Source organism: Cololabis saira, chromosome 7, assembly GCF_033807715.1.
Source record: "Cololabis saira isolate AMF1-May2022 chromosome 7, fColSai1.1, whole genome shotgun sequence".
In the NCBI taxonomy this organism is placed as follows: Eukaryota; Metazoa; Chordata; class Actinopteri; order Beloniformes; family Belonidae; genus Cololabis; species Cololabis saira.
Window position 1 is genome coordinate 5,040,556 of NC_084593.1, and position 26,812 is coordinate 5,067,367.

The 26,812-nt window shown below is 39.0% G+C and overlaps 1 protein-coding gene across 2 annotated transcripts in view; it reads left to right on the forward strand.

The window, feature by feature from the left end:
• The first annotated feature begins 200 nt into the window (after nt 1–200).
• The window catches only part of slc26a2 (solute carrier family 26 member 2), a 26,703-nt gene continuing 91 nt past the window's right edge, over nt 201–26,812 (forward strand). The window contains exons 1-6 of one of the 2 annotated variants that reach the window (XM_061726108.1): nt 201–323; nt 4,499–5,286; nt 7,121–7,411; nt 8,879–9,327; nt 12,726–13,522; nt 26,796–26,812. The exon at nt 26,796–26,812 is cut by the window's right edge and continues 91 nt beyond it. In XM_061726108.1, the coding sequence (XP_061582092.1) occupies nt 4,678–5,286; nt 7,121–7,411; nt 8,879–9,327; nt 12,726–13,518 (2,142 nt within the window). In that variant the 5' untranslated portion in view covers nt 201–323; nt 4,499–4,677 and the 3' untranslated portion in view covers nt 13,519–13,522; nt 26,796–26,812. Of the gene's footprint in view, nt 324–4,498; nt 5,287–7,120; nt 7,412–8,878; nt 9,328–12,725; nt 13,993–26,795 lie in introns of those variants that run through there. The other variant, XM_061726107.1, reaches the window with a different exon arrangement.

Genomic DNA, 26,812 nt, shown 5'->3' on the forward strand with positions numbered 1-26,812 from the left:
TTTTTATTTCAGGGGGGGATGATTTGGACCGTTTTTATTTACTCCAGTACTGCTTGTATTAGTTTACAGCGCAGTCTTGCCACATCCAATATGGCGGCGTCGTTGACGTATCGCAGCAGCTCCATGGGGCGTCTACATTTATACGTTTATGGCCCCACCCACCGTGTGACGTCATCACGTCCCGCCTACGTCATGACGCACGGCCGGACAGACTAGCCGGACTTGAATGTGAAGCGGAATAAAATAAAAGTGGAGAATAATCGGAGTGAAACCTTCGCAACGACCGAGAGAAACATCGCAACCCGCTCTCCATCCAAGTTCAGGTCAGAGACTTCATAAACCACCAGAAACCGTGTTGTTACAGCGGAACAACCAGCGTCAGGTACTTTAGTGGAAGTTTACTGAGTCCACGTTGACAAGTTGTTTACAAAGCGTTCATTCATTCATGCGCTCAGACGCTGTAAACCTGGGAAATAACCTCAAATAAAGAGAGAAAATAGTACAAGTTACGTGTTCTTATCTTGAATGTTGGGTATAACGAAGAAAAGAGTGCTTATATGCTTTTTTTATCTGTCATTATCGACGCTGCCAGCTTTAAAAAGCTTTAAAACAGATAAGCTGATTAATTAACACTAACACACATGCCACCCTGGAAAAACCAGCCAGTATAATGACAAGACTCGAAAGTAGTAGTAGTTTATTTGGTCGATCAGTTACGAACCCGAACAAATAAACTCAGGGACAGCTTCTTCCCAAAAGCTGTGAACTTTCTAAACCAATAAGCTCCTCATGCTGTGCAATATTCTCTATCCATCATGTGCAATATTCTATCCATCATGTGCAATATTCTATCCATCATGTGCAATATTATTCTCTCATTCACTCATTTTCTTAGTGTTTATATATTTATGTTTCCTGTTTCTCATTTTGTTGTTTACAGTACTTGTTTACATTGTCTTTGCATGTGTGCACTTTTATGGAGCTGCTGCCTAATCTCATTGTACCAGTATAATGATAATAAAGGCGTTTCTATTTCTAATTCTATTTCTATTTCAATTGATGCAATACATTGCATTTCATTTCCTTTTGTAGGAAAGAAATAATAAAAAAAAGAAGTACAGAATAAACCGACCAAAAGGTGTAGCTGAAGCCCGAGCTTATTGTGCCTTCCCTTTTTAACTTAGTTTACTTCATAGTACTACTACTGTACTATTACAACAAGGACAAACAATCTATAACAACAAAAAACAGCAAAGTAAACACACATGCAAAACAAGAAGGAAGACAAACGTAAATATGAAGAAAAATCAAGTAAAAAAACAAACAGAAGACGGATCTCAGAAAAACAACTAACAGAGAAAGTAAATAATCAATGATTAGAGGAAACAAAAACAATCTCTAGAAGAGTGAAAACAAAAGGAAACCAAAGACCAATCATTGCATTTTTTGGTATATAAATATTATTATTACAACAACAATTATTCTTATTATTGTTATCGTTTCATATAGTATGGAGCAGTTTTTTATCACACTAATGTTCTGTATCTTTCGATTATATTGGATTTACAAAAGCAGAAAAAAATCAGATAGCAGATTTCTACTAAAGAAAAGTTCTGTTCAGGAAAGTCAAGACGGGTTTTTAAGATGTGGATCTGGATTTTGACCTGCTCAAGTGCACAAATGCAAGTTTGCCTGTTGCTTTTACCAAACATCCTAACATGATGCTGGATTTATTTCCTTTATTTACACACTTCCAAGTTGTACTGCATTTCATTTATTCACTGCCTGGCCAAATAAAATAAAATAGTGTGTGACAATCATACCTGCCAGCAGGGCCGGTTCTAGAAAATGATGACTCCGGTGCATCTCAGATCAGAGGGGGGCACATGCCTGGCACGGTATTCAACACTAAATTATGCATTTTCCCATAATTTCAAGCGGAATGATACTAGCAAAACAAGAATATTTAAAGTGTATTTCAAATGCTTTATTGCAGCAATATTTCTGCAGAACAAAGAAAATGCTACATTTAGTCTGGGCTATCTCACCCATCAGACAATCTAACAACAGATGTTTTTTACCCTGAAAATAAAACTATTGAATTGAAACTAATTTTATCTATACAGCTCAAAACCATCACTAAACATGACAGTCATTTCAAGTGGAATGATACCAGTCAAACAATAATATTTAAAGTGTCTTTCAAGTGCATTTTTGCAGCAATATTGCTGCAGAACAAAGAAAATGCTACATTTAGTCTGGGCTACCTCACCCATCAGACAATCTAGCAACAGAAAATAAAACAGAGAAAAATAAATAACAAAAATAAATATAACTATAATATAAACTTGCTGGCATGGTTGTGCTTGAACCACTTCCGAATATCCATCGTTACTTTGTGTTAACGGAGCAGCAGAGAGCAGCGTCTTGCTGGTGCAGGAAACTGCTGGAAGCAGATGAGTGACGGACACTGGCTGATTTATGGTTCCTCGTTGCACCAACGCAGAGCTTACGGCGTAGGATACGCAGGGACGCGAACGTACGGTGCGCGTCACCGCGAACCCTACGCCGTCGATTTAACGCAGAACCATAAATCAGGCTTAACGCGCGTGCACTTGTCAGTTTTCTTTTCGTCAACTGAGCATGCAAACACATAAACTGAGGGTGCAATGCATGCTTATGCACCCTCGTAGAACCGGGCCTGCCTGCCAACATTGGGCTGTGAAAAAGAGGGAGATTTTCTGGGGTAGCGGTTGGAATGCTCCACTCACAACATCCCCGCCCTGATATAAACAAGACGACTTTTAATGAGCTTTAAATCCATAGCTATAATGGAATGTGCTAAAATGTACCTCCCAAAATGACTCTACAGCCTTCTTGGAGCCAAACATGTTTAATATTAATAACAATAAAATACAATATACAATTGTACATACAATAATAACAAAAAAACAATGCTGTCAATAATGTCATCTTCTAAACCACACACATACTTCACGATCTCAGTCTCCAGGTCTTTCATAGATCGACAGATGTCACGTGTGACATTGAGAGTATACTGCTGACACAAAAGCTTTATCTCAGTCTTGCCAAGGTCCCACCACTGCCTAAGATGTGTAAAATCAGCTTTCCTGTGTCTAAAACCAGTCCAAAAATAACTAAAAGCCTCACCTTTGTCAAATATTAAAACTGAATTAAAATGCCAGTATGCACTCTTAGGTAAAATGTTCTTTATGGTGACATGACCTAAAACCATAGAATGATCCGTAAAACCAGCTGGCATTATTTTACACAGCTTAATAATATTAAAATGGTGCTTAAAACAATAAAAACGATCAAGTCTGGCTCAGGAGATTCTGTCCTCTCTCAGGTGGGACCACGTGTACTGTCTGCAGTCTGTGTGCATCCTTCTCCACACATCCACCAGGCCGTGGGAGTAGACCAGCTGCTTCAGAGCGCGTTGGGAGGCTGGATGAGGCTCTGCATGATTACGGTCTAAAAACTCGTACTCGGTACAGTTAAAATCCCCACCCAAGGATCGAGAGGATGGGGTTGGATGGAGAGGATGGGGTTGGATGGAGAGGATGGGGAGTATGGGGAGGATGGAGAGGATGGAGAGGATGGGGTTGGATGGAGAGGATGGGGAGGATGGGGAGGATGGAGAGGATGGGGAGGATGGGGAGGATGGAGAGGATGAGGAGGATGGAGAGGATGGAGAGGATGGAGAGGATGGGGAGGATGGAGAGGATGGAGAGGGTGGAGAGGATGGAGAGGATCGGGTTGGATGGAAGCATTTGATTCGCGTTGGGGACCCCTGAAGAAAAAGAAGACTTGCATAAACTATGCCTTGTTGAGCCGCATTTTGTAATAACGGTGCATTCTGTAATAAACGTCCAAAATGTAATAACTTTTTCATTTAATTTTGTAATAAAGCTGCATTTTGTAATAAACTGCCCCATTTTGTAATACATTTTGTTATTGCATTTCAAGAAGATTATTATGAAATGCACTTGCAACTTTTTTATTTTCTAGGAAATGTAATAACATGGTGCATTATGTAATAATACCTAATACCCTATACCAGGGGTCACCAACCCTGGTCCTCGAGGGCCGGTGTCCTGCATGTTTTAGATGTTTCCCTGCTTTAACACACCTGATTCTAATTAATCATGGTCATCAGCTTGTCATCCAGGGCTGCACAGTTCTGTTAATGACACAGTCACTTGTATCATGGTGCAATGAAGCAGGGAAACATCTAAAACCTGCAGGGACACCGGCCCTCGAGGACCAGGGTTGGTGACCCCTGCCCTATACACTTGATTTCCTTTAGTTAGATCTTAACGTTTTAATTCAAAAATTTTTCTCTCCATATTTTCCTCCTCAAAGATGCTTCCCTTATCTTTGTACTTCCAGGATGTAATAATTAATTTGATATTTATTGACCCTTTTTTCATGATTTCATCATTGTGAACCCTAAATATATTTGTTTTTTCTACAGATTCATCCTGGAAACTCTGGAGTCCTGACGCCCGGGGGTTGAGGAAAAAACTGCTGTGCACGCGTTGTGGGATGTTTTCATATTTTTGTCAGATTTCCATGTTCTGCAAGTTGCAGTATTAGTTCCTTGAGATGTTGCAGGTTTGACTCCAGTGCTTTTTTTGACACAAAGACTCAGTCATGCCTCACGGCGAGGACGGCGCGGCAGAGGAGGGAGGAAGTGAGCCGGCTCTGGACGAGCCGCTCCTTCTGGAAAGAGTCGAGAAAGAACCAAAGCAAAAATGGCAAACGGTGGCGTCACATCGACTGAAGAAGCACTGCTCGTGCACCAGCAAGAGGGTCAAGTCCAAGGTATTAGGCTTCGTACCGATTCTCAAGTGGCTCCCGCAGTACAAGCTCAGGGACTGGACTCTGGGAGACGTCATGTCTGGAGTTATCGTGGGAATCCTGCTGGTCCCTCAGTCCATCGCCTACTCCCTGCTGGCCAGCCAAGACCCCATATACGGACTCTATACGTCTTTCTTTGCGTCTATCATTTATACCATCCTGGGGTCGTCCAGACACATCTCCGTGGGGATTTTTGGAGTCCTGTGCCTGCTGGTGGGCCAGGTCGTGGACCGAGAGCTGGCTTTGGCAGGATACCCTGCAGAAAGCAGCGTTATAAGCGACAACGGCAGCGTCCTCTTGGACATGGCGGGGAACGGCAGCAGCAGCGGGGTGGAATGTGACCGGAGCTGCTACGCCATCACAGTGGGAGCAACCGTGACCTTTACCGCCGGGATTTACCAGGTACACGGGCGTCAAAATAACCGTTTGTGTCGGCGTTATCAAAGTCCTAAAGCAGGAGTCGGCAACCATAAATGTTGAAAGAGCCATATTGGACCAAAAACACAAAAAACAAATATGTCTGGAGCCGCAAAAAATGAAAAGTGTTGTATAAGCCTTAGAATGAAGGCAACACATGCTGCATGTTTCTATATTAGTTAGAACTGGGTTCTCGGCTGCAAATTAGCATTCTAATGTCTTTAACATGACTCTTTTTGTTACGCAAATCTATGGAAGAGTATTAGGGCCAGGCAGGAGAAAAATAAAAATAATATTTTAGAGGAGGAAGAATTTTTTTTCATTATGCACTTCGAGAAAAAAGTCGAAATGTCGAGAAAAAAGTTGAAATGTTGAGAAAAAAGTAAAAATGTCAAGAAAAAAGTCTAAATTTCGTGGAAAAAAATCGAAATGTCAAGAAAAAAGTAAAATGTCGAGAAAAAAGTTGAAATTTCAAGAAAAAAGTAAAAATGTTGAGAAAAAGTTGAAATGTTGAGAAAAATTTGAAATGTCAAGAAAAAAGTTTCGACTTTATTCTTGAAATTGTATTTCAACATTAATCTCGACATTTCAACTTTTTTCTCAAAGTGCACAATAATAAAAATCTTCCCCTCTCAGATATTTTTTCTCCTGCATGGCCCTAATACTCTCCGTACAAATCTTCGTTAACAGAAATGTTGAAATGTAATATTTATTCTACACATTTTTACAGCATTGGAAAACATTAAGGATGTTTGTGTCATGTTTTCCTACAGAAACCGTATTAAAACAAAAAAGGTAGGAGAGCTTGATCCGTGCAGACAATCGCGTCTTTGACAGCTGTTTTGTATCCACACTTCAGTGCCTTAACTCTGTCTTTACCATGTGAATGATTATGTCTTTACTGTGAATGTTTTTAATCGACATATGAATGCTTTACCGTTGTTGATGGAAACATTTTAATGGAAGTTCACAGCCGCCCTGTTACCACAAGCAGCTACTTTTAGACAATACATGTCACATTTTCTTCTTTCTTTTTTAACTGGGGGGAGAGTTTTTTTTTCATTATGCACTTCGAGAAAAAAGTCGAAATGTCGAGAAAAAAGTCAAAATTTCGTGAAAGTCAATTTTGTGAATAAAGTCGAAATTTCAAGAAAAAAGTTGAAATGTTGAGAAAAAAAGTCGAAATGTCGAGAAAAAAGTCAAAATTTCGAGAACAAAGTCGAAATGTCGGGATTAATAATTTAGTACAATCTCGAGAAAGAAGTCGAAATGTTGATAAAAAAATCGAAATGTTGAGAAAAAAGTTGAAATGTCAAGAAAAAAGTCAAAATTTCGAGAAAAAGGCGAAATGTCGAGAAAAAAGTCGAAATGTCGAGAAAAAAGTCGAAATTTTGAGGAAAAAGTCAGAATGTCGAGATTAATGCTGAGGTAAAATCTCGAGAAAAAAGCTGAAATGTCGAGAAAAAAGTCAAAATGTCGAGAAAAAAGTCGAAATGTCGAGAAAAAAGTCAAAATTTCGAGAAAAAAGTTGAAATATCGAGATTAAAAAGGAAAGGAAAAAGGAAGAAAAAAAATAAAGAAAAAGAGAAAAAAAGAATAAAAAGAAGAGAAAAAAAGGAAAAAAAGAGAAAATAAGAAGAAAAAGAAAAAAAGGAGAAAAAGGTCAAACATTTTTGAAAAAGCTCCAGGAGCCACTAGGGCGGCGCTAAAGAGCCGTATGCGGCTCTAGAGCCGCGGGTTGCCGACCCCTGGCCTAAAGCAAACTATAAAAACTGTTCCTGATCTTGATGTTAAATGTGCTCTGGTCTCTTTGTGGCAGGTGCTGATGGGCCTCCTGCAGGTCGGGTTTGTCTCCGTCTACCTCTCCGACTCCCTGCTCAGCGGCTTTGCCACCGGAGCGTCGCTGACGATCCTCACCTCCCAGTTCAAGCATCTCCTGGGCCTGAAGATCCCCCGACCGCAGGGCTGGTTCACGCTGTTCAAGACCTGGTACGCCCTGATCGCCAACATCACCAGCACCAACGTCTGTGACCTCGTCACCAGCTTGGCCTGTTTTGCGGTTCTGATTCCTGCAAAGGAGCTGAACGATCGATTCAAAGCCAAGCTAAAGGTGAGTTTTGGAAAAGAAACTCTGAAGGAGCTTTTTCGAGGGCAGTGGGTCATTATCTTGACGACTGTTTCCATTACAGGATTTCTTCTTGGATATTTGGGTTTTGCGCAGATCTAGGGGTAATGGAAACACGACTCCTGATAACTTTAAGTACCCCTCCCTTATCGTAGTCTGACACAATCTGGGGCAAACCAGGATCTTGAATAAGTTTCTTTGGCCAGTTGTAAATAAAAAAAATAAGAAAATAAAGAGAATAAAAAAAAAAGAAGGATCATCTTAACAGGATAGTTAAATGACTTCAGCACAAGCAGGATATCCACTATATGTGTCATGTCAACGACTACGAATGGGTGATATTTTACCGTTCACGATTTACCGTCAAAAAAATTCCCCACGATAAGAATTTGTATCTCGCGGTAAAAATGATAAATTCCCGTTGATGACATTTTTGTGTAAAGCTGATTTATGGTTCTGTGTTAAATCCACGCACAATGTAGCCTACGTGAAGGAAGGAAGGAAGGAAGGAAGGAAGGAAGGAAGGAAGGAAGGAAGGAAGGAAGGAAGGAAGGAAGGAAGGAAGGAAGGAAGGAAGGAAGGAAGGAAGGAAGGAAGGAAGGAAGGAAGGAAGGAAGGAAGGAAGGAAGGAAGGAAGGGAGGGAGGAAGGAAAGAAAGAAAGAAAAATAAATTCCCGTTGATGACGTTTTTGTGTAACAAACATGGCGGATCTGAGAGCGAGGAGTTTGAGTCATTACAGTTTTTCAGTGCAGGTGTTAATCATTAAATTGTTTTTTATTAATTCAATTTAATTGTTATAGTTTATAGTTTTTGTGTGAAGCCTGAATTAATGGTTCTGCGTTAAATCGACGCAGAGCCAACGGCGTAGGGTACGCGGCGATTTAACGCAGAACCATAAATCAGCGTTAACAAACATGGCGGAAGGCGGATCTGAGAACAAGGAGCTGGTTGTTAAACGAGGCTCCAGCTCCGTTATCTGGAACTGGTTTGGATTTAAAAAGAGAGACGAGGAGCAAACATCATCTATTATGTGCAGAGTCTGCAAAAAAACAGTGCAAAGGATGGCTTTTATTTATTTGTCCTGTTTCTTTATTTATCAGGTTGTATCTTTTTTCTACTTTGTGATTTTATAAGCTAAGAAAAATTGAAGGACAATGATACTTTTGCTGTTTGCACTGTTATCCCACTGTTAAACCATACAGTTTGAATAAATGTTGAATCTGTTTTTACATTTCAAACAGTGTTTTGGCTCCAAAGACTGAATGTGGTGATAGATTTATAGTTAAAAAGATGGAGTTGAATTGGTATTCTTTCTATCGTTATCGGGATAAATGCCAGAAATTATCGTGATACATTTTTTAGTCCATACCGCCCATCGCTATCAACGACCTCAATTATTAATTCAACAGCATGATTTTTTCAGTCTGGTTCCATCTCTCTTCCCGTTCCAGGCTCCGATTCCCTTCGAGCTGTTCGTGGTGATAATCGCGACCCTGGCTTCTCACTTCGGCCACTTCAACACCGAGTACGGGTCGGGCGTGGCCGGAGAGATCCCCACGGGCTTCCTCCCTCCTCAGCTGCCCATGTGGTCGCTCATCCCCAGCGTGGCCGTCGACGCCTTCTCCATCGCCATCGTGGGCTTCGCCATCACCGTCTCGCTGTCCGAGATGTTCGCCAAGAAGCACGGCTACGCGGTGGACGCCAACCAGGAGATGTACGCCATCGGCTTCTGCAACATCCTGCCGTCGTTCTTCCGCTGCTTCACCACCAGCGCCGCGCTGACCAAGACGCTGGTCAAGGAGTCCACGGGCTGCCAGACTCAGCTGTCGGGGCTCGTCACCGCCCTCGTCCTGCTGCTGGTTCTGCTGGTCATCGCGCCGCTCTTCTTCTCCCTGCAGAAGTAAGAATTACAGTTTCATTATGTCATCTCTAAGTTATTCGTCTTGGATGATTAGTCATTAATCAGCTCCGGGGGTGTAAATTACAATTAACATGAACTTATAAGCAGGGGTGCCGGATTAATTTCAGAAGTGCGGGGGCCAAAAAGTGCGTGCGTGTGTGTGTGTGGGTTTGTGTGTGTGTTTACATACGTCTGCATAGGTTCCTCATCCTCTGAATCCAAGTAGCGCTTCGGAGGGACGCTCGCAGACATGGCGCACACAAAACACTAAACTAAACTAAACACAGATAAACAATAGACAAACTAGACTGTAGCTCCCTATAATGTAATAATTTCACCCTATAATGTAATAATTTCACCCTATAATGTAATAATTTCACCCTATAATGTAATAATTTCACCCTATAATGTAATAATTTCACCCTATTATGTAATAATTTCCTGAAAATGTAATAAAATTTGCACTTAACTCAATTGAAAATGTAATAAAATCCAATAATGTAATAACTTCACCAATAATGTAATAAAGTATCCTGACTGATATTGTAATAACATTTTCACCGATAATGTAATACCTTATTACATTATTGGGAATTTATTACATGCTACTCAAAGTCTGTAATTTAACCCAATAGTCATTCTGGTGTTTCAAATCCAGTGAATATAACATTCTTAGATACTTAAAACACAAAATGTAGAACTCTGGACTGAAAATGAACATATATATTACATTATTTGTCAAGTATAACATTATTAGTTTTGGAAGAGAAAAAAAAAGTAAATGCTGATCATGGCTTACAGTTTAAGATTAAGATTCCCAGAATATTCAAATTTTTTGAGATAGGATATTTGAGTTTTCTTAAGCTGTAAGCCATGATCAGCAATATTAAAATAATAAAAGTCTTGCAATATTTCAGTTGATTTGTAATGAATCCAGAATGTATGACATTTTTGCATTACAGAAAATAAAGGACTTTATCACAATATTCTAATTTTCTGAGACAGTCCTGTATAGTGGATTTTCTTTGGCTTAGCTTTTGTTTTTTATGTGGCTTCAAAGGTAGAGTTTGTAGAGTTAGCAAACACTGATAACTGTGATAACAGTGCAGGGCTGATGTCGACTCACTTCATCACGAAGCAGAAACTCCGCAGAAATCAAACAGAAAAGTGAAAATACAGCATTTTAAAAAGCCTGATATCTGTTTAAATGGCTCATGAGGGACATCATTGAAGAAAGAGGAGCGGAGAGCAGGAATGTGAGGATGAATAAAAGATGAGTGGGTCAATCCTGCTAATTGGACGGCGCTTTGAGTCTCGCATGACCCGTAATCTCTGTCTGTGTTCGGGGCTTTTTGGGGTCGATTCTCTTCAGCGCTTCAGCTCCTTGTAAAGGCTTCGTGACAAACACTGACAGCTTAACTGTCCAGGAATGTCTTAATGCTGTCTGATGAGGTGAAGTTGACGTGGTCTCTGTATCTTGGATGATTATCTTGCATCAACAAACCCACTTTTCATTCAAAACAATACACTTAAATTGCAAGATATAGTTAATCTGAACACCACTGTAATAATATACCAGGCTTATAACAATTTACTTCCAGGCTGCAGGAACTGTTCAAGCCAAGAGAGGAAAACATGAGCTCAGGGGAACAGCAATGTTTAACACAACAGCAATAAGAACAAATACAAAGGGCTGGGGCCTCATTTATAAAGCTAGCTTGCGCACAAAACAGGGCTTGAAAGGTGCTTTACGCCAACCCTGACCCTCGCGCACAAACATTTTGAATATATGGGGAACTGGCGACGCAGGCGGTGAGGTGGTGAAATGAAGCCAGATTCATGTCATACTTTTAATGTCATCACATATCAGACTTATAGATCCATGTACACCCAAGCCGGTGTTCTGCCGAGGTGTCCTACCTCGGCAGAACATACTACCGTATCATCCCAGTTTCTTTTTTTTCAAAGGCTTTTTCATGCAAATAGCCGATTTAACAGCAGGAAGTCAGAATGTGCTTCACATAGATCTATGTGTACGACGCTTTGGCGGAAGAAAAAAAAAACGTCAAATCACGCTTCCACATAGATAAATGTTGATGTCTATTAGGGCTGGGCGATATGGACCAAAAGTCATATCTCGATATTTTCTAGCTGAATGGTGATACTCGATATATATCAATATTTTTTCTGTGCCATAATTGGGGTTTCCCCCAAAGCATTATAGCATAACATCTCTGTTAGCATCTCTGCTAGCATCTCTGTTAGCTTCATTTTTTCTGAGGCAAACCCTTAAAAAAACAGTCAGTTTTAATACAAAGCCTCGTGCCAAATGTCACACAGGTTCCTTTATTAACAGAGGTCTGCACAATATCAAAATGTATAAAACAAATGAAACAAAAATAAACTGCCTGCATATATAGAATAAAAATGCTTCTTGAATAAAATAAAACAAATTTTCATCTGTCAAATCATCCTACCGACAGGTGTCGTGCAAAAAGTGATTGCCTGCCAGAATCTGTTTTTTCCCCTGAAAATGGGTCTTTTTACCTGCTAAAAATTGATTGAAGACCAAATACAGTTAATGAAAAGTTGTTTCTGCCTAAATATGACTTCATCTCATTCTTGAGCTTCATAATCTGAAAATCTGATGTTTCAGCGCTATCGCTCAACGGGCAGCTGTGCACGCTCCCGCAGCCACAAATCAGATATTGGCAGGCAACTCATTTGCTTTATTTTTGTTAGTGATGCCATTACTGTGACCACCAGGTAATGTGGTTTTCCTGGCCTCCACCTCATCCACAACATCTCCATCTCAGTCTCCGCGAAATTTAGTGGCACGGTGGCTCGACACGTCTCATTCATCCTGACTGGCAGCAGAAACAGACTGCAGGTGGCGCTGCGCATGCTCAGCAGGCTCATTCATATGCAAATACAGTCATCAAGTACTTTGCATTGCCCATTTATGGTAGAAAGTGGGCGTGTAGAGGGCGGGATATGAGGCGAATTCAGATTCGCAACCTTCCAGCTGGACTGTGATTTATAAAGAGAACATTGCGTGTAAGTGTGCGTGCACAAGGTTTTATAAATCCGTATTTTTTTGTGCACACGCCATTTTCGGCTTTTGGGTTTACGTGCACTTTTAGTATGAATCCTACACACTTTCTTATAAATGAGGCCCCTGGCCTTTTCGGTCAAAATAATCACAATGTTGACCAGGGAAAAACCTTTGTTATCTTGTTTGTTGATTTTTATGTTTGTGATTGACCGAAATAAATATTAACTAACTATAACTATCCCCCTCCCCCTTTACATTTCAGTTGTAACTTTCAAGCAAACTGTGCGATGCTGCTTGCAGAGTAAAAGTAGTTGTGTTGTTTTAACGTCTGTTATTTGTGTAGATCCGTGTTGGCCGTCATCATCGTAGTGAACCTGCGCGGCGCCCTGAGGAAGTTCACCGACGTCCCCCGCATGTGGCGGGCCAACCAGATCGACACCGCCATCTGGCTGGTAACCATGGCGACGTCGGCGCTGGTGAACACGGAGCTGGGCCTCCTGGTGGGGGTTCTGGCGTCGGCCTTCAGCGTCCTGGGCCGTACCCAGCGGGCCCAGGTCCTGGAGCTGGGCCGGGCGGCCGCCAGGGAGCACTACGAGGACCAGGCGGCGTACCGCGGCCTCCGCACCCGCCCGGGAGTGGCCGTCTTCAGGTACGAGGCTCCCATCTACTACGCCAACCAGAAACTGTTCAAAAAGTCCCTGTCCAAGCGCGTGGGGCTGGACCCGGCCCGGGAGAAAACGCGGCGTCTGAAGTTCAAGAAGAGCAAACGTCCGGAGGAAACCAAGTCAGAAACGTACGGGGAGAAGGAGGCGGAAGCCGCTGCCAACGTCACCTTCATACCGGAGGAGAAATCCTCCCGGAACCTGCGCAGCTTAGTGATCGACTGCAGCGCCGTGCTGTTCCTGGACACGGCCGGGGTGAACGCGCTGAAGGAAGTCCGGAAGGATTACGGAGAGCTGGGGATCGAGGTGGTGCTGGTGCGGTGCAGCACGTCGGTGCTGGACGCGCTGGAGCGGGGCGGGTTCTGCAGCGACACCGTCGGAGAGAACAGGACCATATTCTACACCATCGACGACGGCGTCCGCTACGTCCAGAGCCTCCACAGTCCCAACGGAGATTACGACAGCAGATGCTGAATGGGTAAAATATCTGTTTACGGGTCAATGACGTGACGCCTATATTTTCTGAAAAACTGATTTTTTTTCAATTCAAAAAAGGTTTAAATGGATAGAAAAATATCATATATATGAACTAACTGTCCCACATATGGACTCACTTGAATTTTTACAAAAAATACTAGTTATTTGGGATTTTGTTGTTGTTTTAAGAGTCAAAATGTCATGTGGTGCGACCGTCCGACCAGGACTCTTGTTTTGAAATCACTCTAAATGTTTTTTACGACGGAGTATTAGGGCCAAACTAAGACAAAAGAAAATTGGAAATTACGAGAATAAAGTCATAATATAATGAGAATAAAGTCGTAACATTACCAGAATTAAGTCATAATGTTGTGAGAATAAAGTCGTAATAGAATAAATTTGTAATATTACGAGAATAAAGTCGTAATATTACGAGAATAAAGTCGTTATTTATGAGAATAAAGTCGTAATATTATGAGAATAAAATCGTAATTTATGAGAATAAAGTCATAATTTATGAGAATAAAGTCGTAATGTTGCAAGAATAAAGTCGTAATACAATAAATTTGTAATATTACGAGAATAAAGTCGTAATTTATGGGAATAAAATTGTAATATTATGAGAAAAAAGTTGTAATATTATGAGAATATAATTTATGAGAACAATAACAGGAAGAGCAGTTTTCTCCCTGTGTTAAAATGAGGAATATTGAGCATCTTGAAGTTATATTTATATATTTATAATATATTTAATAATACGACTTTATTCTCGTAATATTACGACTTTATTCTCAAAATATTACGACTTTATTCTCATATTATTATGACTTTATTTTTTATTTTTTGTCTTAGTTTGGCCCTAATACTCCGTCGTAGTTTTTAAATCAATCTTCTGCCCTGTCTGGCATGATTTCCCAAATATCTTGTAGTGTGTAAGATACTGGTACTATAACTGGAACTATAACTGGTACTATTGGTACTATAACTGGAACTATAACTGGAACTATAACTGGTACTATAACTGGTACTATAACTGAAACTATAACTGGTACTATATCTGGAACTATAACTGGTACTATATCTGGAACTATAACTGGTACTATAACTGGAACTATAACTGGTACTATAAATGTCTTGTAGTGTGTAAGATTGCAACACATTTGTATTTATATTTCCATCATAATATACAAACAAAGTTTGACTGACGTCCGTTTTATGAAATATCATGTGGCGCGACCATTAAAAAAACAACCATTTTTGTAAAATACTGAAAACTTGTAAAAAAAAAAGATGTCAAGATGTTTTTATTAATTTATTTTAATATGAATCATGGTTGCACCACATGACTTTTTTTAAGGCTAGTGCCAATTCATCTTGACAAAAAACTCTGAAATCACTTAATTTAAAATTTTGATCTGAATTTATGTGTACAAAACATTTTTAATGCAATAGATATTCTTTTTTTTATTATTTTAAAATTGACCTGTTGAAAATCCTTATTCGTCATTGACCCTTACACGTTTGCAGTACGTGTAAAATATCTGTTTACGTATGCAGTATGTGTAAAATATCTGTTTACGTATGCAGAACTCATCTCACCTAACTGCAGATCTGTTGGTACGTCTTTATTTAATGCAGTTAGTTTGTTTAAATCGGTTTTACAGAAACGTTACTGAGGTCAGGGAAGGCGTATTCAGGGTTCCAGTGAAGCTTTTTACATTAGCTTTATTACTCTACGTCACTTTAGACTTCATTTCTTCTGTTTTGCACAAACTCCCCCGAACGACTTCAGGACCAGCCAGACGAATTTAATCGACTTTATTAACGTCCTCACGGCTGATTTATGTGCAGGACGGTTCATTATGTGCAGATCAATCCTCCATAGGTCATTGCAAATTTTGGAAAAACAAGAGTTATTGTTTAATCGTAGTTTAATATCTGTAAAACAAAGTGAAGGTTGAAATGCTGCTCTGAGTGGAACTGGACCGTGTTTTGTAGAATCATTCAAGTACTTCTTGTTCAACTTGGACCCTCTTTTCCTGACGTGCGGCTTCACAAAGATCAATGACCTGCGAACACTTTGGACCCGTATCGATCAGGAATCAGCCATCGGGAACAAACACCATCCATTCAGTCCCACAACTCCGTCAAAGCCACGGCTCTTTTCATAAATACTGGAGCACGAGGGTAAAAGTAGGAGCAATATTCTACTTTTCTGTCTCTTTTGAATTAACAACCTCCGTAAAATAGTAAAATGTTATCACACGACTATCATGTTGATGTCAGGTGATGTACCGAAAGCACTCAATATAAATCATTAGCTCTTCCTAAATCCTTATAGTTTATTATTATAAGATTTTACACCCAAACGTGTGAAAATATGGCCCAAATTGGAACGATTCAGTTTCACTCGACCTCATTTGTGAGTAATCTTTTTACAAAGTTTTCCTCTTTAATGCAGAGCGTCGGGTTTATATTATTTTTTTTGCATTCGCCCGCGCTTAATCTGAAGATGAGTGTGATGTAAAAACCAGCGGCACCAGTGGTTTTCTCTGCCTCGCTGGCTCCTGTTAATATTTATGAAGCCTTAATGCAGTAAACGATGCAGCAGCTAACACAGGGGTCGGCAACCTAAAATGTTTTAGAGCCATATTGGACCAAAAACACAAAAAAACAAATATGTCTGGAGTCGCAAAAAATGAAAAGTCTTGTATAAGCCTTAGAATGAAGGCAACACATGCTGGATGTTTCTATATTAGTTATAACTGGGTACTCGGCTGCAACTGTAGCATGTCAATGTCTTTCCACATGACTCTTTTTGTTACGCAAATCTATGGAAGAGTATTAGGGCCAGACAGGAAAAAAATAAAAATAATATTTTAGAGGAGGAAGAATTTTTTTTCATTATGCACTTGTTGAGAAAAAAGTGGAAATGTCAGGAAAAAAGTAAAAATTTTGTGAAAAAATTCGAAATGTGGAGGAAAAAAGTAAAAATTTCGAGAAAACAGTCTAAATTTCGTGGGAAAAAGTCTAAATTTCAAGAAAAAAGTAAAAATGTCAAGAAAAAAGTAAAAATGTCGAGAAAAAAGTTGAAATGTCAAGAAAAAAGTAAAAATGACGAGAAAAAAGTCAAAATGTCAAGAAAAAAGTAAAAATGTCGAGAAAAAGTTGAAATGTTGAGAATAAAGTTGAAAAAAGTAAACATTTCGTGAAAAAGTCGAAATGTTGAGAAAAAAGTCAAAATTTCGAGAAAACAGTCTAAATTTCGTGGGAAAAAGTCTAAATTTCAAGAAAAAAGTAAAAATATCTAGAAAAAAGTTGAAATGTAGAGAAAAAAGTAAAAATGACGAGAAAGAAGTAAAAATGTCGAGAAAAGAGTCGAAATGTCGAGAAAAAAGTCAAAGTTTCAACTTTATTCTTGAAATTGTATTTCAACATTAATCTCGACATTTCGACTTTTTTCTCGAAGTGCACAATAAAAAAAATCTTCTTAAAATCCTCTCAAATATTTTTTCTCCTGCATGGCCCTGATACTCTTCCGTACAAATCTTCGTTAACAGAAATGTTGAAATGTAATATTTATTCTACACATTTTTACAGCATTGGAAAACATTAAGGATGTTTGTGTCATGTTTTCCTACAGAAACCGTATTAAAACTAAAAAGGTAGGAGAGCTTTATCCGTGCAGACAATCGCGTCTTTGACAGCTGTTTTGTATCCACACTTCAGTGCCTTAACTCTGTCTTTACCATGTGAACGATTATGTCTTTACTGTGAATGTTTTTAATCGACATATGAATGCTTTACCGTTGTTGATGGAAACATTTTAATGGAAGTTCACGGCCGCCCTGTTAACACAAGCAGCTGCTTTTAGACAATACATGTCACACTTGTTTCTTCTTTTTTAAGGGAAAAGCTGATTGTAGAGCATAAATCTGCAGCTTTCAAGGTCTGTACTGATTATGTCACTTTGACATGTGACTGCGTAATGTTTACGTCGTTCTGTGTTTGCTGAAGGGCGGGTGACGTTACTCGCTGCAGCTTCCAACTCCTCTGCCGTCACTCGGCAAATATTCAGCCGCCGCCCGTTGAATGGGAGCAAAGTTAAAGAAAATAAAAAGTTAAAGAGGGATAATCATCCAGGATCTGAATGCATAAAGCCTCATTCAGTACGTGAGTTAGTGCTGTTGAACGATGGCGGTCGGAGATCACGGGTCAGGTCGTGACGATGATGAAGAGTCGGAGGAAGAGTTGTAACCTCCATGAGCGGGGCTGTCAAGATTATGAAGGTTTAATTGACTTTAAAATAATTGTGATGTACATCTGTTCATTCATGTGGCACTATTATTTATGAGCCTGCCAAGGCCTTATTGATCCTTGTAGCACCCTATAATGTAATAATTTCACCCTATAATGTAATAATTTCCTATAATGTAATAATTTCACCCTATAATGTAATAATTTCCTGAAAATGTAATAAAATTTGCACTTAACTCAATTGAAAATGGTATAAAACCCAATAATGTAATAACTTCACCAATAATGTAATAAAATATCCTGACTGATATTGTAATAACATTTTTACCAATAATGTATTATAATACTATAAAATAATAATAAAAAAAAAATAATAATAATATAAAAATATATACTACATTTTTATATTATAATATAATGTAATACCTTATTACATTATTGGGAATTTATTACATGCTACTCAAAGTCTGCAATTTAACCCAATAGTCATTCTGGTGTTTCAAATCCAGTGTATAAAACATTCTTAGATACTTAAAACACAACATGTAAAACTCTGCACTGAAAATGAACATATATATTACATTATTTGTCAAGTATTACATTATCAGTTTTGGGAAAAAAAAAAAAAGAGCCACCTGAAAATGTAATAAATTCCCAATAACGTAATAAGGTATTACATTATTGGTAAAAATGTTATTACAATATCCGTCAGGATATTTTATTACATTATTGGTGAAGTTATTACATTATTGGGTTTTATTACATGTTTGATTGAGTTAAGTGCAAATTTTATTACATTTTCAGGCGTTATTACATTTTCAGGAAATTACATTATAGGAAATTATTACATTATAGGAAATTATTACATTATAGGAGATTATTAAATTATAAGGTGCTACAATCCTCATATGGGGATCAATAAGGTGTTGATAAGAGAAACATGAACCTGCAGAGATGATTCTGCTGAAAACCATGACCATGCAACTATTGATCTTGTCCTCTGTGTGCACGGAGTGAGACGAGGGAGTGTTTAGTTTGAATAAGGATGACTGATCCAGGCCGACTGCTGCCACCAGGGCGTACGTTTCCTCTGAAAACCACAAGGAACGGTGACCGCCGTTGAGGATCCTGGTGTGATGTGCACGTTGGTGATTAGAGGTGTCTTGTGACTGGACTTGTATCACCCACCAACAATATTTGTGAGCTTCTAACACCTACAGAGCTGGCATTAAAGCTGCAGGATCCGTGCGAGGAAGCGTGGTGTTTCTGTGCAGAGTTCAGACTCGGGCGTGTCACTCACGCCAGAGAGAAGTGGACTCGCCTGTTCACCGTGTTTGTTTCTGAAAACGGGGCGGGGAGGGTTTTTGTTGGCATGTTGGTGGAGCGGTTGGTTCCCTGTGCCTTTGTTGTCTCAGTCATTCAGAGAAAACATGGACAATAAAAGCGGGTGTGGTGTCAGAAGTGCGACTGAATCCTGAATGTATAACTGTGAAGTAAACAAAAACGTTCCTATGCAAAGATGATGTATTGAGATTATGAGTTTCCTGCTGCTTTATCTGTTTTTAACGGAAAAGTATCAGGGCCATGCAGGAGAAAAAATATTTGAGAGGGGAAGGTTTTTTTTCATTGTGCACTTCGAGAAAAAAGTCAAAATGTTGAGAAAAAAGTTGAAATGTTGAGAAAAAAGTCGAAATGTCCAGATTAATGTGGAAGTACAATTTTGAGACAAAAGTCAAAATGTCGAGAAAAAAGTCAAAATGATTAGAAAAAAGTCGAAATGTCGAGAAAAATGTCGAAATGTGGAGTATAATTTTGAAGTACAATTTCGAGAAAAAAGTCGAAATGTTGAGTCAAAATATCGTGTATAAAGTTGAAATGTTGAGAAAAAAGGTGAAATTTTGACTTTATTCTTGAAATTGTATTTCAACATTATTCTCGACATTTCGACTTTTTTTCTCAACAATTTGAATTTTTTCTTAACATTTCGACTTTTTTCTCGAAGTCCACAATAAAAAAAGAAATCTTCCCCTCTCAAATATTTTTTCTCCTGCCTGGCCCTGATATTCTTCCGTAGTTTTTAAGCCTGGAACTTATTTTATTTTATTTTATTTTTTTGTGCAGAATACTTACAGTATTCTTGCACTTGAAGGTTCACAGTTTCCTACAAAGCCAAAATATCACCCTTACTGGTGAAATCTACCTGGTTGGAGCATTTTGCATATATTCTAATGTAATTTTTCTTAATTTCTAGGACTTTTTATTATATTGTATATTCAGTCTGTTTGTTTGGGTGTTGTATAAATACTGTTGTATTTGCTGGCAACTTTGATTGGTATTTCACATGATTTTTATTGTATGAAGCAAGGTTTCCAAAGTGCTATAAACATAAAAAGCCAATGATTTCTAGGTACGGATTTACATTTACATTTATAGATAATATATCAGAATTTGTATAATAAAAAGTACAATGAAGTTGAATATGTTCTCTGTTTTATGTTTTACCTGCAACATGCTGCAACAATCCCTGTAGCACCCTATAATGTAATAATTTCCCTATAATGTAATAATTTCACCCTATAATGTAATAATTTCATATAATGTAATAACGCCTGAAAATATAATAACATTTTTACTTAACTCAATCGAAAATGTAATAAAATCTAATAATGTAATAACTTCACCAATAATGTAATAAAATATTCTGACTGATATTGTAATAACATTTTTTACCAATAATGTAATACCTTATTACGTTGTTGGGAATTTATTACATTTTCAGGTGGGTCTTTTTTTTTTTTTTTTTCCAAAACTGATAATGTAATACTTGACAGATAATGTAATATATATGTTCATTTTCAGTCCAGAGTTCTACATTTTGTGTTTTAAGAATCTAAGAATGTTTTATACGCTGGATTTGAAACACCAGAATGACTATTGGGTTAAATTACAGACTTTGAGTAGCATGTAATAAATTCCCAATAATGTAATAAGGTATTACATTATTGGTAAAAATGTTATTACAATATCCGTCAGTATATTTTATTACATTATTGGGTTTTATTACATTTTCGATTGAGTTAAGGGCAAATTTTATTACATTTTCAGGAAATTATTACATTATAGGGTGGAATTATTACATTATAGGGTAAAATTATTACATTATAGGGTGAAATTATTACATTATAGGGTGAAATTATTACATTATAGGGTGGAATTATTACATTATAGGGTGGAATTATTACATTATAGGGTGCTACAATCCACCCATGATGCATTAAGAAAGATGGACCCCATGACCCCAAGTATGAAAAAGCAGACGCAGATAATGGATAATGGATGTATCTATGTCCTAACATGATACTTTGTGATTCCATGACGTGCAGAAAAAGAAAACACCACACCATATATACACCCATATATACATTTAAAACAAACTTCTTTATTGAATTCAGGTGTTCTGATCACTTCTGTCATCACGTCGGCCGTGTAAAAACACAGATCAACAGATGTTCAACAGATGCCGAGGCGCAGAGTGGATCACCAACTTTCAGCAAAGTCAATAGCTGCAAACCTCCAAACATCACGGGGCCTTTAGATTAGCTTGATAACGGTGCGTAAAGAGTTTTCCATGGCAGAGAAGCAACGTCGAGCCTCCACTGGACTGGAGTGATGGAGACGTGTCTTCTGGGGGGAACGATCGCGCTTCTTTGTCTGGCAATCCAACGGAGGAGTCTGGGCTTGGCAGCTGCCAGGAGAACACCCAATTTAGAATCATCAATTAACCTGTAGGGGGTTTTAATTTCATGAGCTGATAACTCTGATCCAGCTGCCACTCAGGAACGTTATCTTACCAAAATATCTATAGACATGAATATTTTCAAAAAATCAAGTTTGGTCACCTTGAGTGGTGCTGATATCTGGTCTGGAACATTGACTAATTCTTCCTTCGGTCTTTGTCAGATTGAGCTGTAAGTATGAGTCTTTCCCTGCAGCAGGAAAACAATCACACAATCATCTGCATACTTTAAAATGAGGCGGTTGTTAAAAGTGCTCTGACACATATTAGTGTATAAAATGAATAACAAGGGTGAGAGCGTGCCCCCTGGTGGTGAGCCTGTGGAGGAACATTCTGTCAGATAAAAACCCAATAACTGACTCTCTGCGTCCTGTTTGTTAAGACGTTTAAAATCCAGCCCACAAGATTTGTACTCAAGTTAAAATGTTCTAAAAGCGTCTGCGTTAAAATATGCCGCTGGATTGTATTAAAAGCAGAGGAAAAATCAATGAATAAAGGCCGGGCATGTGTTTTGATGTGTTTTTTTTTTCTTTATGTGGTGGAATGTCCACCTGTATTTGTTTGTCTTATCTTTTCTTCTTGTTTTTTTCTTATACATTTTTGAAATAAATAAAAACGAACGAACGAACGAATTCGAGCCAGGCCGTCTCGTCCACCATCAGTGTCCGACGTTAGTAATGCGTTTCTGGAAGAATAAACACATTCCTGAACCCTGTAGAAAACCTTCCCCGTGAGCAGAAACACTAATGCATTTGGAAATACAGTGCAAGTCCAAAAGTGCAACGTCTAAGCATACATGTAAATGTGCAAAGCAAATATGAGTCTGATCAGTGCCAAAAAAAAGAAGAGGAAAAAGTGAATTCTGCTAAATTTTTCCAGGTGAATGAGGGTCTCTGGGAGGTTTTATTATTATAGATATGATTATTAGTTTTAGGTTCTTTCTCTCTCTTTCATCCAATTCCTCCTTTTTCAGTCCCTCATCTTCACCTTTCACTGTTGACTTTTAACATTTCTACCACCATTGAGTGCATGTGTTTAACAATTCCCACTCTCACACATGCAATTAAATGCTAGAGTTGGAGTACTAAACCATTTGAACATATTTCAGAGGCTCAGTGTCATTTTGTGTGGGATCCAGGGTTAGAGGAATAAAAGGGGAAAAATAGCTCAGAAAACACAGGAGGTGGTCTCTCTATCCTTGAACTTGTGTTATTGTTTAATTGATTCAAATATATACGCCAGGCGCACTAACTCGATTTCGCCACGTGGTGGCAATAAAGACCAGGAAACAGAGGAGAGATTGAAGCAGCAGAAAAATATATTTTACTGGACTAAGTTTCAGTTTTTCAGTTTTTCTTTCTATGCATTTAGACTTTCTAACTTTCTCATATATTTCTGAGAAAATGAGTCTTGATTAACAGCATTTACTGCAACAAACCATCAATTCATTCTGATGTCTTGACACAGTTTGTCCTAATCCTATAAAGGACTGTCTCAGAAAATTAGAATATTGTGATAAAGTTCTTTATTTTCTTTAATGCAATTTAAAAAAAACAAAAATGTCATACATTCTGGATTCATTACAAATCAACTGAAATATTGCAAGCCTTTTATTATTTTAATATTGCTGATTATGGCTTACAGGTTAAGATTAAGATTCCCAGAATATTCTAATTTTCTGACACAGTCCTATATGTTTACTATGATGGAATGTTAGAGCAAAGAAACAAAAATAAAAAGGTCAGTAAGCAAAGGGCAGCAATAAACTCCAGCTTATCTCAGTTGCCAAACTTTCTTTCCACTCTCCAGTTAAAGACTTGTCTGAAAGAGCTAATGATGAAAAAGAAGAAAAAAAAACGACCAGACCAAATATAGACGAAATCTGAATCTGAGATTTGTATTGGGTTTAGCAGAGACAAGTTGCACGTATTACTAGCTGTACTTAAACTGCCCTCGTACTGCGTGCACCTTGAGAGCTTATGCCATTGTTGTTACTCCTGTTGTCCTCATTTTCTGTATACACTTGTGTCCTCCGTCTTCACTAAACTCTCTAATATAAGCAGCTTAATTGAACACCAAATTTAATTTGCTTGAAGAAACACCTTGTCCTTCACCACAATATGTGTGAATACCTGAGTTTTCCCTCTTCACTTGTCTTTCTATAGCTTAAGAAAAAGAAAAAAGTATAACGTTTTGTGCTGCGTGCCTGCCGTGTTGGTTATTTGCTGCTGAGGACCATGTTATTTTGCCATTTTTGATTCGATGAAAGGACTAGATGGTACAATCCCCTGGGACTATGCGTGGCCTTCCAGCCCTTGTCCTCTGCCTCAGCCGCTGGGTTGGAGTAGCGAAGTTTCTTGCGTTCATACGCTTCTTCAACGGCATCCTCCCAAGGAACTGTCAGCTCAATGATGTAGACGAGCTTGCAGGTGTTGGACCATAGGACAAGGTCTGGACGTAGGGTCACGGCCGCCGATAGGGGGGGACAAACGGGTCTGTTGTCCCGGGCCCAGGGTAGGGGGGGGCCCAGAACTGAAGAAAAAAAAAATAAATACATTTTTTTTTTTTTTTAATTCTCATTAAATTATGGAATCATTTTTCAAAATGTTTCAAAATATGCCTATTTGTGGAAAAAAAATATGTAGTATTTGAGTTACATAAAAGCTTGTTATTTGTTTTCTTCCTAATTGTCCTTGTGGTCAAGAACCCCCAACACTAAAATGGTTTGGCTGATCAAAATTTGATATTATCATTTAATTCAACCATTAGAATGGTCAAAATGTCTGGTCAGCACAAGTCCGGTGCTCAGAAAAGAAGAGAAAAGAGAAGAAGAGAAGAAGAAAATAGAGGCCTCAGAGATTCTCTACACAAATATTTTAAAAAGGGGGTGACGGTGAAGCTGGAATTAATAAACTCAGCATAGAGCAAGGTAAGAAACAGCGCAGCCAACGTTTACCAACCTTGTAACTTAACCTAACTTGCTAGCTCTAATGTTAACGTCCATTAGCTTGTATAAAAACCTGAAGAGCAGAGGGAGAGGAGAGGAAGAGGGAGAAGGAGAGATCTGTGCGCAGGGGGCCCATATTATATTATTTTGGCCCCGGCAGGACTGTCAGCTGCCCTGCGTAAGGTGGTCGTTGCGATCTCCGGGGGGAAAATGAGCCTCCGATCCAGATCAGCCTGCATTTGCCAGTCTCTGGCTGCGTTCAGTGGCCCAGGTCAGGGTTTGAAAACCTTGCTTTCTGCTTTTCCCCCTCCCGAACAAACCATGATGGGTGTTGCCGCACATCCTGGTTGTTGGTGGGCTGGGCGTTGATGGAAACCCTCTTGCACTCGAGCTTATCAGCCAGACATCTGAGGACCTGGTTGTGTCTCCATGTCTATCTGCCTTGAGTGAGGCTGGTTTTTCAGCCCACCATAATGTGCTTAAGTGTTGCTGGGGTCGTACACAGGGGGCACGCTGGGTCCTTTCCAAACCATTGTTGAAGGTTTATGGGTGATGGTAGCACATCGCATGTTGCTCGAACGATGAAGCTCAACCGGTTGGATTCCATGCCCCAGAGTTCGCTCCATGTGAGCTTCTTCTTCTCAACAGTCTCTCTTTCAGCTTCAGAGTTTTCTTCTTCTTCTGAAGTTGATTGATCATGCTCCGGGTTATATTCCTCCTCATCTTCTTCTTCTGAGACATCCTCCATTTCCTCTTCCGAATCAGAGCTGTCTTGCTGGACATCTGCAAAAATCAGCTCTAGAGCGTCTTCAGCGTTATAACGCACACTCATGGCGTCAGCACAGAGACAATTCAGGGTCCTGTCATCTGCAACACCTTTATAACCCCTTGAAATCCACAAAAAAGAGCTCTGCAGGCTGCAAGAACGCCACATGTCTTGTGTTGTTTATGTCTGCTACTGTCTTGTTCACGTTTACTACTAATTGATCAGAGACTGATCAAAGGCACGGCAATCTGCGATAAGACCACCTGATTTGTCTTGTTTCCTTCTGCTACTGATTGATCTGAGACACAACTAAAACATTGTAACATTCTGTGTTGTGGAAATAACTCTGTGACCTTGATTTCAACTGTATTTGCCTTACGGGTCATTTTGACCCGAAGACCAACTTGGTACTTTTTTTTGTACAGCTTACATGGAAATGTGACTAAAAACAACATTTCATATTTTCTACTGTTGGGGCCAATCTAGGAAAAGTCATAACATTTAAAGGTAAAAAAATATTGTTTAGGGGATTTCTTTTTGGTTTTTAACACAGTGGCGGGTCATTTTGACCCGAGGACAACAGGAGGGAGAAGAAAAAAAAGGTCAATCAGCAGATTATATCTACATGTTCTGGTCCTGCCCCAAACTTAACACATTCTGGACCAACATTTTTAACGCCTATTCCACGATATTTCAAAAAGTCATCAACCCCAATCATGTTTGTGCCCTGTTTGGACTCACTCCTGAAACTCACTCCTTTAAAGGCAAAGCTCAGGTAATTATAGCTTTTTCCTCCTTGATTGCCAAGCGCCTCATCCTTCTTTCCTGGAAAGAACAAGCTCCACCGAACTTCACCAGGTGGATTAGAGATGTTATGCATTTTTTCAAGCTGGGGAAAATGAGATACACCCTTAAAGGTTCCTCACAAAACTTTAGGAAAATTTGGGCTCCATTTTTGGAGTATTATGAAGAATTTACAAACACCACTGAATGATAACTAGAATATTATTCTTAGAGTGAGGCGGCGGCTTTCTCTCATAATATCCCTCATTATTATTTTTGCAATTTAATAGTACACCCCCCCCCTTTCTTTCCTTTTTTTTTATTTATTTATTTTTTTTTTATTTAAAAATTTTAAAAATGTATTTTTTACACTGGAGTAATGGACAATCATTTTTATGTGCATCTGGACTCAAAGGGACATTGGAGATTGTCAGGAGGGTTGGGGTGGGTAGTGGGTGGGTAGTGGCCGGGGGAGGGATAGCTGGGTGAGGGATCTTGTTACTTGTAAATATTTGAATGTTACAGCCACGCTATGCTTGTATTCTTTATTCCTCTATAACCTTAAATGCTGTGAACATATGTATATTGTTTAATGTATAACCAATAAAAATTTCTAATAGAAACAAAAGAAGAAAAAAAAGGTCTTACTGTGGTGAGGAGCAGGGGTGCCACTAGAGATTTTGGGATCCGTCTCCTTAATCCCCGTTTTCACCCCCTTTCCCCAGGTGAGGGGACCCAGTTG